The sequence below is a fragment of the Galeopterus variegatus genome, unplaced genomic scaffold (assembly GCF_000696425.1).
Source record: "Galeopterus variegatus unplaced genomic scaffold, G_variegatus-3.0.2 Scaffold2913, whole genome shotgun sequence".
In the NCBI taxonomy this organism is placed as follows: domain Eukaryota; kingdom Metazoa; phylum Chordata; class Mammalia; order Dermoptera; family Cynocephalidae; genus Galeopterus; species Galeopterus variegatus.
Window position 1 is genome coordinate 100273 of NW_007729024.1, and position 14691 is coordinate 114963.

General features: G+C 32.5%; 1 protein-coding gene across 1 annotated transcript in view; it reads left to right on the forward strand.

Annotated features, from left to right (window-relative positions):
- The window catches only part of LOC103599321 (protocadherin-15), a gene marked incomplete at both ends in the record, with an annotated part of 204472 nt that overhangs the window by 52859 nt on the left and 136922 nt on the right, over nucleotides 1-14691 (forward strand). The window contains 2 exons of the mRNA XM_008583428.1: nucleotides 3497-3631; nucleotides 5107-5256. Coding sequence (XP_008581650.1) covers nucleotides 3497-3631; nucleotides 5107-5256 — 285 coding nt within the window. The remainder of the gene's footprint in view (nucleotides 1-3496; nucleotides 3632-5106; nucleotides 5257-14691) is intronic.

Consider the following 14691-nt stretch of genomic DNA (forward strand, 5'->3'; position numbering starts at 1 on the left):
TCTAAACTGTATAGGCAGAAGGCAAAGACAGAATTTAAGTTTTAAAAGAAATTTATGAGAAGGAAATGTGAGATGCCCATTATTTCTTACCAAAAATTTGATATAGCTGAAGTTGTTTGTCAAGAACAGCAAAATCTTTAACTATAAATATTGTCAATCAAAACAGAAGTTTTGTTGGTATTTACATGTATCCATTGAAATTTTAGGTTGAAATAACATAAAATTTTCATAAAATTTATAAAATTATATGGTGTACTTTTTTGAATACTCATACTATATCTAAAATTAATATTATCGTTAGAAATAAAACTAACACATGGATGAACATATATAAAATTATGTTATGTGAAATAAGCCAAGCACAGAAAGGGAAATAGCACATATCCTCACTTATATGTGGGAGCTAATGAAAAAAAAAAACAATAAACAAATTAATAAAAAGTGAAAGAAAGATACAACAATCACAATAATATGTTGAACTTTTAAGGGAAGGAAATGTATTCATAACTGAGGTTATGAAGGGAAGGAGAAAGGGGAAAAAGGAGGAATGGCTAAAGGGTGTCAAAAATTGATTACATTTTATAATGGAGAGTGTACAAATTATCCCGATTTGATCATCACATATGGCACACAGGTATTAATAATCAATGCTGTACCCTACAGGTATGTATAATCAACTATGTTCCAATAAAAAATAAATGTAAATAAATAAATATATTGAACACTTAGTGATAATTTGCTGAACATTTCCAAATATGTCCTTTTGAATTTTAGTACTTAAAGAAATACTAGAGTATTCGCCAACATGTGTGTTATATACAAGTTCACGGAAATATTCATATTATCTAATTCTATTTTCCACAATTTTTGAAGTATCCTCACCTACATATAAAAGGCTATGAACTTAAATAAACATAAATTTCAAAGAGTTATATTTTAATCAAGTTTAACTGTGCAAAACAGACTATGTTGAACTATAATATGTCAGCTAAAGTGCTAGATTTATGTAATACATTATCTCCACATTAAACAAATAATTACTGTCTGGGAAATGTTATCTTAATCTGCAGCTAGTTATTATAAAAGGACTCAAGAGGTTGATACATTTAAGCTATCAAAAAGTCTTTAATGTCTTTAGTTATCTAATATGAGAGAGTCTGTTTATGGAGTATCGATGTGTATATCACCTTCAAAAGGGAAGCATTTGACAATAAAAATTTTGAGACTTTTCATAAAATTGGTAAAACAAAATGGTTGTTTGTGACACAACCATATTATAATATAGTCACATATGTACATGCTGGTTCACATCCCAACAGTCATTGCAGTATTATATCACAATACCCTGACATACAAAAATGCTTAAAAATATGGTGAATGTATAAATGAATACACCTACAGTTAAATGGAAGAAAAGAACTTAAGAGAGGACTAAGGTACAAAGGTAATAGAGAATGATGGAAGGGATTGAAACAAAAGGAACGAAATAAATATTTGACAAGCAAGTCACATAGTAAAATTTTCTCAGCTTGTGTTACTAGGACCTAAAGGTTTGTGCAAAAGAATACATCTTAAATGGCATCATTGCTGGTACACTCAGAGAAAACAAACAAACAAACAAACAAAAAAAACATATGAATTGAAAAGCTTAGTGAGTGGGTAAAATCAAGGGATAAACACTTAAAAAAAAAATTGGCAGACACTCCTATTTTGTTTTTTATTGCCTAAAACTGCATGTGAAGTAACATTTTTATCATCTCTAAAGTCATATTCAAATTTCATCAGAATTGAATCTAAAATGTAACAAAATAACAAGAATCCTCAAAACTGTGTTTCAAAATATGTTTAGTTACATGCATCTTATAACTTCCTTTTGTGGATAAATAACTTAATTTTTTATTAACTAACATATTTGATTAACCAAAATACCCCACTTTGTAATCATTCTGAGTAATTGGGCTCATGACAGTGAAATGAAAACTGAAATTTCTGAAAATATCAGTGTAAAGCCTCCTGACTTTTATCTCTTAATATCTTTGACCATTTTATAAAAGACCAATGAAAATTATTACCTATTTTTTTAATTGTTCAAGATAAATGTAACATGCTGACTTTAAATCAAAATCCTGAACACGGAAGCTACCACAGAATATTATGAATACATAAATTGTTTCAGGTTCAAATGAAACCATGCATTTCAAATTATTTGAAATGTACACATATTGCAGCTTTTAAAAGATGTATACGTTTAAGTATAGTGGGGATCAAATCAGTCCACTTTTTATTATAGTAGTGTGCATTCCAACTTTCTCACTTTTACATAGAAATTTTTAAAAATGTCTTATTTCTTTTCAAATTAACACATGCTTAACAATTTTCTACTCTCCGTTTTGTCCTCAGCCCTTGATACCACAAATAGAAAAGTGTTCTAAAAGGTTAAAATGCATTTCACATCATACTATGCATAATATTTTAAAAGGTACCATAATCTATAAAAACACCTTACCTCCCATATAATCCCTTTTTCTCTTTTTCATAGCCTTCCTGATAGTCTGCTGTTTTCAGTATTCCCTTTGTACTTGCCCCACCACCTTTCTTTCCTATTATGCACACACCAATCCAAACTGTCCTAATTTGTCTTTGCTCTTTCTCTGAATTGCGGGGAATAATGTCTTATCCTTCAGGGGTGCGATAAAGGGTTTCCAGTGTTGAGTTAATTATCTCTTAGTCTGGACTTTTGAAATCCTCTCATGCTTAAGTATTATGACTTTTATCTAGACACATGTGCTAAATTCATGTATATTTTCAATCAAATCATCTGAAATATTTTAATTAAAATAAAGACTATGTTTCCCTTTGGAGAATCTTGACAACATTAAAATGAGAAAGATCATGCCTGATATTTAGAGGTAATGAATAATATACATAAGCAATTTCATTTTTATTTTGCAATATAAGTGAGAACAAGATGGTAACATACATGTGTGCAGTTTATTACTATAAATGAAGGAATTATAAAATCCTATAGCTAAAACTCTGGGCTCCAAATTTCTTTTTCTGTTCTTATTTCTTATTTTTCTAGTCCAGTAAAGTTCTAGAAAATATTGATATTAAACAATCAGTAAGAACATATTCAATTGGGTTGTTTTCTTTTTTTTTCCTCCTCCTTTTTTCACATTAATTATAAAAGGCTACTTCCAAAGATTTGTGGAAAAATAGAATTTAAAGATAATAGTGTTTCCATGAATTCTTTGAAGACTCCTTGTACTAATATTTATTTCATTATTTTGTATTACACAATATGGGTCACTGTCTTTTGTATAGTTTATCTCATTTATGAATAAATATCTATTTAAACCTCTCTTTTCTTTAGAAGTTCTTTATACAAATGTATATTTGTGTCCTAAATTTCAAAAATTAATTTTCAGGTAATGAACTAAATAGCTGCATTATTTATTCATCATGTTAAATAATGACATTTTTTTTTTTCTTGAAGACAAAAGACCCAGAGCTTCACCTGTTTCTGAATGATTACACCTCAGTCTTCACTGTCACACAGACTGGTGTCACTCGTTACCTCACCTTACTTCAGCCAGTGGACAGGGAAGAACAGCAAACTTACACCTTTTCGGTAAGGAGATTTCATATTCATATATATGGATGTGTGTAACTGAAAGAGATGTCTGTTCAAAACCAAAAAGGTCAATGTCTTCAGGAGAAAAATACAATATTTTCAAGTAATACCAGAGAGAAAATCAATAACAAAAAAGACTTCACATGTATTTTTCCTTTTCCTAAGTTTGGACTCATATAGCTATATGAACATCCTTTCCCACAGAAGAAACATGCTTTTCAGGATGAAAACAATGATTTGGGAATTTCATTCTTCACCACAGACTTGTAAATGACCTAAATTGAGATATAAACTAGAATCTATAAAATACAGAATTATTTCCTAATTTTTTTGTGGTTGTTGCTATTGCATTTTAAATTTTGTCTTACTGGTAAGCCAGTGTTTCTCAGCTGGGAATAATTTTTTCCTCCAGTAAACATTTGTCAATGTCTAGAGGCATTTTTGGTTGTCAAACTGCGAGGGGAGGCTACTGGCATCTGGTGGGTAGACGTAAAGAATGCTGCTAAACATTTTATGATACACAGAACAGCCCTCTACAACAAAGAATCACCTGACCCAAAATGTCAGGAGTACTTAGGTAGAGAAATCTTGGGTTAGGCTAATCAAAGGGGAAAATGTAAAGTGTGATTGTAAGTAGTTATCAGCAGATAAGAAAAAATATACAACTAGTATAGTAGGGTTGAGAGGTAAACACAGCTTAAAAAGGAAGTTTTAACTATATCCAAATTCTTAAATCAGATTTAAGAGAAAGATGAGTTGATAGAAAATCACAAGCTGCGGGATTTACATAGGAGTTATTTCTGGAGAAGACTACACAGCAGAAGAACAGAATTTCCAGGAATCCTTATGTGACAGTTAAAACTTAGGTACACAGTGGATTTCAGAAGTCATTTAGACAAGAGTGATGGCATTGCAGCCCTGATTTTGCTTGTCAGGCATTCTTAAAATGTTGATAAAGTAATTAAGATATCCCTATTAACTAATGACAATGAGTCCCTAAAAATTGCCATTTTGTGAATTACTAGGATAAGATATTATATATCTAGGTCGTCTACTTTCTCGACTGATAAAAACATGTTGACTGTGCAAGTAGCTATTATATTGTATAAAAAATCTGTAAAACCAAAGAATACTTTAATTTTTTAGAATTATACTGTAGTTAACTCATAAGAATCAGCAATGTTATTTTGACCCACTTTAAACCTCCAGGACATTTTGCTTATGTAAAATGTGCTAGAGTTGAACACACTAAGAGTAGAATAAGATCCTCAATACTTACTTCTTAGCACATCAAAACACCTTTAAAATATGTAGTATTATATTTTTATTACTTTCTTTTTTCAGCAAAACAGTTTAGTACCCTTTTAAAATTGTTCATTACATATAAGAAGCTTGTTAAATTGTAAGAGTGAATTCTGTACTGCTTATATTTGCACGACTTCTCTATTCCGTGTATTTTTCTATCCCCAAAGATAACAGCGTTTGATGGTGTACAAGAAAGTGATCCAGTTATCATCGATATTCGAGTGATGGATGCAAATGATAACACTCCAACTTTCCCTGAAATATCCTACGATGTCCATGTTTACACAGATATGAGCCCTGGGGACAGTGTCATACAGGTAATTGCCCATGTCACATGAGGATACACTCAAAGCAGTTATTTCCATATCACACAATGCACTCCTTAAGAAATTGCTTTAGGAATAAAAATGAATTTCAGACTTATTGCATTGCATAATTTAGCTTTAAAAGCTTTACATTTATATTTACTTTTCAAATGAAAGTATATCAGTATGAACTTTGAAGTTGACTTAACTAGTTATTAGGTATAAACATAGCTAATTGACCTGTTTAAATGATTTCTAAAAAATTAATATAATGAATATAATTAATTAGTATATTGAACATGTATTTTAAATCTTCAAATTACTTGGTACTATTTTAGAAATTGATTAAATTTCTCTTGGTGATAAATATAAAGATGCATTAATAAATTAGTGGGTGATCCCATTCGATGTTGGTTGCCTGGATAAAATAGAATAATTATAGCAGGAAAAATTTTGATTAGGTAGTAAATCATGCCTCAGAAAACATATAAATCAGGCAAAATTTTTGTCTTTGATTTGTCTTATTTTTACCATTAACTATATTTATTAGATTTAAATAAATTGTAAGTTAGCACAAAACCTTTTTGTATTCTCACTGTTCTGAGTGTAAATCAAAGAAGTTTAGTCTGACCGAACTAATTCCAGTTACCTAAATGTGCATGGTTTCTCATTTTTTAATTTTTTACTCTGCTTTCAATTCTTTTCCTTCTATGTATGGCTTAATTACTTGCTTTTTATCCTTCTAAATTATTTTCTTTAAAAGAAAGCATCTCTTAGTAGTTTTCGGCAGGTAGTGTAGTTCCTAGTAATTCTTCCTTAGTAGTTCCTGTACTTGCAAATGAGCAGTAACACGGTAGTTTGTAGCCAAAACACAATGATATAGTGAGAAAACTTCCCTAACAGCTTGGTGTCAATAGTGCCCCAGCTCACACATTCACACGTGAGCTCACGTGCGCGCGCTCGCGCGCGCGCACACACACACACACACACACACACACACACACACACACACTCTTTTTCTATATCTTTCTCTCATCAAGATCATAGCCCTTATAACAATTTGAAATTATCTTATACTTTTCTTTCCCTCACCTCAAACTGAAAACTCCAATAGTTCAGCAACTGTCTTCTTTGTCTGCCACTAGGAGCCAGCACTTGATGGACATATTACCTATGCAGTAAATATTCAAGAGATAAATTATTACCAACTTTGCACCATTTAATTGTTAACATAAATTAGAAATGACTCAATGTTATCCCTATTTTATTTATGAATTAAGATATGCTTTCTTGAGTTATATGGAAATGGTTGACATAATAGCCTAGAGACTGCGAATTCGCCTGAACATTCATCCCATGTGTGAATATCCTGTGAATATCCTCTGCAGTATGTGTGGTAACAGGGGAGAAAAGGTTTTAAACTGCCACAATACATTTTATTAATATATTGGTATGACATCTGCTGCACCGATGAAATTTATTTGTTTTTCTCAATTTGTTTTAGGGGCACAACTATGTTTAATTTCTGTATCCATAGCTTCTGTATCTATCCATGGTGCCTGACATAGAGTAGATGCTTAATATAGGAGAAGCTTAATAAATAGTTATTTTAGGATAAAAGAAAAGAGGACCTGAAGACAAGCAGGAATGAGTGAATGAAGACACGAGTGAATGGAAAGGTGTAAATATATTGACCTTTATATCTAGTCAATTGATGGACAAAGAGAACTACATTTTTCTTTATTGAGGCACTCTTTCATAGGTAAAAGAAATATAGTTTATTCAGGTAAAGGAATGACAATTATTGTCATGTTCTTATTTAATTAGACCCGATTCTCATCTCTATAATGACATAATTAGAAATGAAAGTAAGTTTATATAGAAAAACAGTCAGCAAGAAACTGGAAAGTGTAACTAGGAAAAAGAAGCAATTATGTGGTGTAACTTTATCTCAAAAATTTTTGCCTTAGGGAATCAAAAGCTTATTTCTGCCATTTGCATGCTACAAAAGTTAATTTCCCTTATGTACCTCTTTGTAAAACCGATCTTGCCTTACTTTTAAAGGTTTATATCTTATATATTTCCCTGAACTGTGCAGATTATGAAGAGAGATTTTTGTTTGTGTCTATATGCCTACAATTCTTAAAATTATTTTAAAACCAAGAAATGAAGCTTTAGAATTAGAATTTTCATGTTATTCCCAGTATGTGGTAAAAGAATGGCATGACTACAGAATATCCTCCAAGAGCCTAGAAATAAACGGAAATAAATTTCCCAATGGTAGAAAAAATTTAAAACAAAGAAAAATTACTCAGAACTGTGATCTTCAAGTGCCCTTCAAGGGTTCCAATGCTCCACCCTCCCAGCCCTTCATCAATCCTACCTTTCCCCTTTTAACCCAAGAGAAGATTAGTCAGTTTACTGTTTACTTAGTAACTTGATTTAAAAAAAAAAAAGAGTGCATGTGTTAGAAACAAAGGTGACAATGAGCACTCTCCAGAACAGAGAACCTCAGATAACAGGTTTAATTAAAAGCTGTAATTATAATGTTATTTTCAACACAACCATCAGACTTTTTTGGCCTTATGGAAGTACATACTCAATTATTTGAGTACACTATTTTCTTACTATGAAGTAGCTAACCTTTCCTACAAGAAGTAGACAGGTTGATTATAAAGATGTAACCATGTCCTTGTTAAAAGTTCTCAGTTATGAATTGGACTTCTGACTTTATGTATATCTCTTATGTTTATCATTGAAAAAAGGAGCAGAGTGATTCTCACATATATGCGTCACGAACCACACTTAGAGGAGTATTATCTTCAAGCATCATCTTTACTACCATAATTGGAACTAAAATGTAATCACATTATTAGACCATAATATGTTTAAGAAAAAATTACTGGCATGAGAGAAAAAAGTTTTGCTTTGTTTTGTTTTCTATTCATGCAGCCTATTTTATGCTGCATAAAAGACCATTTTGTGGCCATCGATGAAATCTTACACAACAATGCTAACGGACATCATGCTCTATTGTCGTAAGGTCTCATTTTATACACTGATAGTTTTCTGGAAAAACTAATTGCCCTATATCAAAGACGCAGATTTTAATATGCTATTTTAATATTTTGAAGATGTAGATTTAAATTTTGGGTGCAAACTACTCAATCGTACTCTGTAGACACTATTCACAAACTTTTGCAATTCTCTTAAATCAAAGGTTCTCAGTCCTAATTGAATATAAGAGTTCTACTTGAAAAACTTTTAAAAGTAGTGATGCCTTCACTCCACCCTGAAATGTTTTCATTTACATGATCTGGCCACCTATAATAGAGTCACACGAAGAGATTTTATTTAAGAAAATTAAGCAGCTCTATATTAGAGAAGCAAATTTTGAGAATCACTGCCTTAAACTTGAACAATATTTTTGTAACACTAAATAATCATATCTCTTAAGTCATTATGATGAATTCCTATATGAAGTTGAATCTTTTGATTCCCACCCCACCTCTCTCCATTTCTCTCATTCTTCAATTTCCTTATCTTCTTGTCATGCATCTGATTCCTCTTCACTGCTTTAGTATCCACTCCTTCCCATCCCTGTACTGCACTAAATATTCCATTTCTTTCACTATAGCAATCTCTTCCTCTCTGCTGATTCCTTCCCTTTGACCTGTGTATTAGTTTCTCTTGCTTTTAACAGAAATATATGAAACTGGGTAATTTATAAAGAAAGGATATTTACTGCTTACAGTTTCAGAGGCTGGGAAGTTCAAAGTCCAGGGAACGCATCTGGTGAGAGCTTTTTTCACTGGTGGTGACTCTGCACAGGGACACAGGGTATCATATTGTGAAATAGCTGAACAAGAGAGAACCAAGCTTTTCACTTGTTCTCCTCATAAAGTCACCAGAACCATGCCCATTTCTCCATGAACATATCAATCCATTCATAAGGACATGGTCCTCACAATCTAACTGTCTCCTAAAGGCCTCATTTTTAATTACCATAACAGAATTTCCCATCCTCAACACTGTTACAGTGGGAATTAATACATGAATCTTGGGGGAACGCAATTCAACCTGTAGCAGCCTATAAACATTCTTAAATATCCCTGTGCCCTGGTCTCAGTACTCTTCCCAGATAGAACCTCTTCATGTTGCTGTCTCACTCTAATCCTTCACTTTATCAATAAAATTACCTAAATTTATCAAGCAATCCAAGTGCCTACATATCTACATCTATCTATCTATATCTGTATCTATCTTTCTATCTATCTATATTTCACTCACATCACACCACTAAAATTATATATCTCATCAGTCTATCTCTAAATGTCAAACTCAGAAGCATTTTTCAGTTACTAATCTATGTAAAACTCTCAACTTCATTCTTTTGTGAAAAACTTCCCTGGTTTTCATCCTAGCTCTCTCTTGGCTGAGAAATATTGTTTGATTCTCATCCATTAAATATTAACATTCTTCAAAATTTTCTATGTATTTCTCTTCTTTTTTATCTATTCCCAAGTTTTTAATCATCACCTGTATGTGTACCTGCATCCCCTAAAGTTAAATGATCTGTGATGACCTCTGCCCTGAGCATCGAGCATAATATTACAGGTATCTGTGGGCATGAAAATGTGGATTTTTGACAATCACATCAAATTGGACATATTCTAAGATAAATTAACTAATACATTATCTTTCTTCTAATACACAAGCACACAGACTCAAAAACACACACCTAGTCCTCTTTGGAGGCGACTATACTGTGAAGTGCACCATTGGTCTTTCGGTTATGCAGGCAGGAGGCGAGCAACCTTGGAGTCATGCTTGTTTTCCCTTTCTTTCACCTACATACGCCCAGATTAGTGTTCAGTTTATGCAATTACTATTTCAAAATGTATTGGTCAATCATCATTTTTTTTTTATTAAAGACATTATTTTTTAGATAAGTTTTAGGTTCACAGCAATATTGAGAGGAAGGCACAGAGATTTCCCATACACTCCCTGCCCCCACATGTGCATAGACTCCCCCATTATCAACATCACCCACCAGAGTGGTACTTTTGTTACAACTGATGAGCTCACATTGACACATCATAGTCACCCAAAGTCTATAGTTTACATTAGGGTTTACTCTGGGTGTTGTACATTCGGTAGGTTTGCACAAATGTGTAATGACATGCTTCCATCACTATAGTATCACACAGAGTAGTTTCACTGCCTAAGAAACCAGCGTGCTCTGCCTATCCATGCTTCTTCTGTGCCACTTTCTGACAACCACTGATTTTTCAGTCTTCATAGCTTTGCCTTTTTCAGAATGTCATATAGTTGTAATCATACAGTATGTAGCCTTTATAGATTGGCTTCTTTCACTTATTAATCTGCATTTTAGCTTCCTCTGTATCTCTTCACTGATGAATAGCTCATTTCTTTTTAGTGCTGAATAATATTCCATTACCTGGATATTCCACAGTTTATTTATCCATTTTCCTATTAAGAAATATGTTTGTTTCCATGTTTTGGCAATTACGGACAAATCTACTACAAACATCTGTATGCAGGTTTTTGTGTGGACCTAAATTTTCAACTCCTTTTGTTAAATGCCAAGGACTGGGGTTACAGGATCATGCGGTAAGAATACTTTTTTGAGAAATGGCCAAACTGTCTTAAAAGTGGCTGTACCAGTTTGCATTCCCACCGTCATTTTCTTTCCCGTACCTGTATGTGCTGCCATAAATTAGGCTACTACAGAAGACTGACTGGTAACCTGGCTGTTTCTACACATTCCCCCCTGAATTGCTCCAAATGATTATTCAAAGAATGAGTCAGAACAGATCTTCATCCTCTTGGAAAAACCCACCAAATGAAGGTTCCAGACTCCACACTTGCAAACAAGAGTATCTATGTGATACTCTCAAATGTTTTTGTCTTATTCCCTGCTACATCCCTCCATGTAATCAACCTGAGAACATACAGAGTTTGATTTGATTTGTTTGTTTTGGGCATGGAGTGTCCTTCCTATTCTATCCCTGTTGACATCTCTCTCAGGTTTTAAGGTTTGATCCAGGTTATACCCTTTTATAATTCATTCTTTGACATGCCATTCCAGTGTTAATAATAATAACCTGATCCAGGTTATACCCTTTTATAATTCATTCTTTGGCATGCCATTCCAGTGTTCTTTAATAAAGTCTTTATTTTCCTAGCAAGTCAAAATTAATTTTTCTTTTCACTATGCTTCCATATGTCTAATTACCTAACAGCTCCATCTCCTACACATTTAGTTGTGTCTTGCATTAAATTTTAGCTTTTATGTACTTGTTTACCCTACTGAACTGTAAATTCCTTTAGGATAGGAACTTTTAATGATCTAACTATCAGTGGTCAGCGTGATGACTTACATACAGTAGGGATTCACCTAATATTGACTGAATTTAGTTCCCTCAATTTATACACCCTCAATCAGTTTAGAAAAGGCATCATTCTTGAAATGTGCTCTGTTTGGACTAAAGAATTCTCTCTGTCATACACAAAGTGTTGTATCACATACCTCTTTCTCAAAATGAGTTGTAACTTCACAGCTTCAGGGAAACTACCTCTTACTGCTCTTAATGTAGAAAATGATTTTAAGTAAAAAACACACAAAAAATTGTATTCCTGATACGATTCTCTTTGTTATATTGTTTCGTAGGTCACTGAATATTAGAGCTAGGTATAACTTTGAAAATATTTCTTGCTTACAGCTTAATTTTATATAAAAAAAAAGTTGAGTAAATATTATGACAAATAATTAGTCCAAATTCACAAAGTTTGCAAGGGGCAGAACTGATGCTGAATCCAACCTAAAGACAATAGAATCTGGAGCCAGACTAGCTAGTTTTGTCCCCTGCAGCCACTTTGGACCCTTGTATTACTTTAGACAAATAGTATAACCTTCTTAAAATGCTGATAATAATAGTACCAACTTTACAAAGTTGCTGTTAGCATTAAATTAGTTATATAAACTACTATCACGTGTGCATTTATCAAATTATATATATGTGTTACATCTTTATTTTTATTGTACCATTCTTGTTAATTATATAGAGCACTTATAATCATTAATATCCCCTGCTACCATATCTGTGAATATTTCCTTGTGTCATGTGTATTATTTAGTGCTCTGTGGAGGACGCATAAACATAGCATATGAAATAAGATTAGGATAAACGTGCATAGTATTTTAATAACTTTTGACAATTTATTTTATTTCAAGTAATGATTTTGTTTTCCGTGGGGTATGCATGTATGATATCATGGTTTTCCACTTCTATAAACATAAAGCCCACAGTCTGTATCTTGCATGACCAGTTTCCTGATTAGTATCCAATTTCATACCTTACTATTCACCTTCCTCTTGCTTGTTATGATGCTCTCACTGTGACTAGATAACTCATTCACATGCTCTTCATCATTTAGGTCTCAGTTTAAATGTCACTTCCTCGAAGAAAACTTCCATGACCCCTTTTCTAAATTATGCCCCTTTTATATCTTGGAGCATTATGTTTTTTCTTTCATAGCAATTTCAAAATTTCTATCTGGTTAGCCCCTTAGATTATAAGTTCAAATGGAGTAAAACCTTTGTCAGTTTCTCCGCTTCTTTCTTTTATCCATCACTGTTGTATATACAGCATATTACACAGCATGAGGCACATAGTAGACCTTTAATAAATATTTGCTAAATGGAAAAATGGGTTAAAAAAACCTCATGAATGGAAGTAAAATAAGATAAATTTCTGTATGAGTACTAGAAAATTACATATATTCCAAGGGTAATGCATTTTTTTTAACTAGTTAAACTTCAGACATGTTAGTATTCCTAGATTGTAGCACTACTAAACTTGATAGTACAGAAGAATTTTTTCAGTGAAAGCTCTGAAAGGCTAAACACTCTGACTGAAAAAACATGTCATGAGAATTCAATGATATATCCTTTTAGAGAGGCAAAGTTCAATAATTAACACTTTTATTTGAAATCATTTATTGTGTAGAGTGTCTAAAGTACTAAGCACTGTGCCAAATCATAGGGATTAAGGAGATTTCTAACATTTATTTCCTGACCTTAACTATTTACTAAACTACTAAGAAAGAAAGGCATGATAAATATGGAATACAATTAAATTAAACATGACATTTTTAACATGCAAGTATCTCTTAAGACCTTAACAGTTGTATTGTATAGATTAAGCTTTCTCATTTGATAAACTAGGGAAAAATATTAATGATATCAATATAGTAATCATGGACACTTGAATTATGAATTTGTGTAACTATAAATAAGAATATTTGACTTTTATATTACTATTCAGGCATCATCTATCCCCCTTCCATGATATATTTAGAAGCACAGCTTTTCAGAGAACATATATTTTTAAATACAACTCAATTACTTGTTCTTATATTCATCTAGCATGTTTTTGGATTGACATAATGAAGGTTGTCCATGGTCCTGTTTCAGTAATCAATGCCTAGGTTTCAGCATGTTTATGAAGCTTTTGGTTATTAGTATGTGATTGTTTTTATAATCAGTTGTGCACTTTAATTTTGACAACATTCTTTCTCATAATTACAGTGCTATATATTTCTGGTTTACCAGATAATTGACTTGAAATTTGGTACTGCCTTAGAAGAAACAAAAATCTACAAAATATTTTATACTTTTTTCTTTACTGTAAGTCCTATACTGACAGAAATAAAACATTTTCTAAAGAATTTGTTTTTCTTCAGCTGTTGTTTCAAAAAAACCTCACTTTCCTCTCAACTTCCTCTTCCAGTAAATTTTGTTACAATGTCAAAGCATAGTCATCTAAATTAAAGAACATAGTTGGATATTGACATTTTTCAAATACAGGGAATCTTGAGGAAAAAAATCGACATTCAAATAGAGCAGTAGAGATTTCCTGGAAGCCTAGTAAAGTTGCTCATTCAGTTTGGTGAAGGAAAAAAAAAAAAAAAAACAGACAAAATCACCACTGCGCCATTCCAAAATAAATACATGTTATATGTTTATATTCTTGGTCAAATTATAATGTTATGTATACAGCTTTTATATGCTTGATACTAAACTAGGTGCTCTGAAAAATATGTAGGATTAATCAGATATGGTCCTAATCTTTGAGGAGTTTAATATATTTTTCAAGAGATGATCCTTATTCACAGCAAGATAATCAGAAAATATCACAAACCATTATCAAATTGTTAAATTCCATGAAAAAGACTAAGAGTATTATGAGAGTTCATCAAAAAGTGGATGGGGGGATGAACACTTGAATAGTTGGGAAGACTTTGTTGCTGATTAGAATTTCATGAACCTGGGCCGGCCCGGTGGCGCACTGGATAGTGCGCCGCTTGGGAAGTGCAGCAGCGCTCCCGCCCGAGGGTTCGGATCCCACATACAGACCGGTT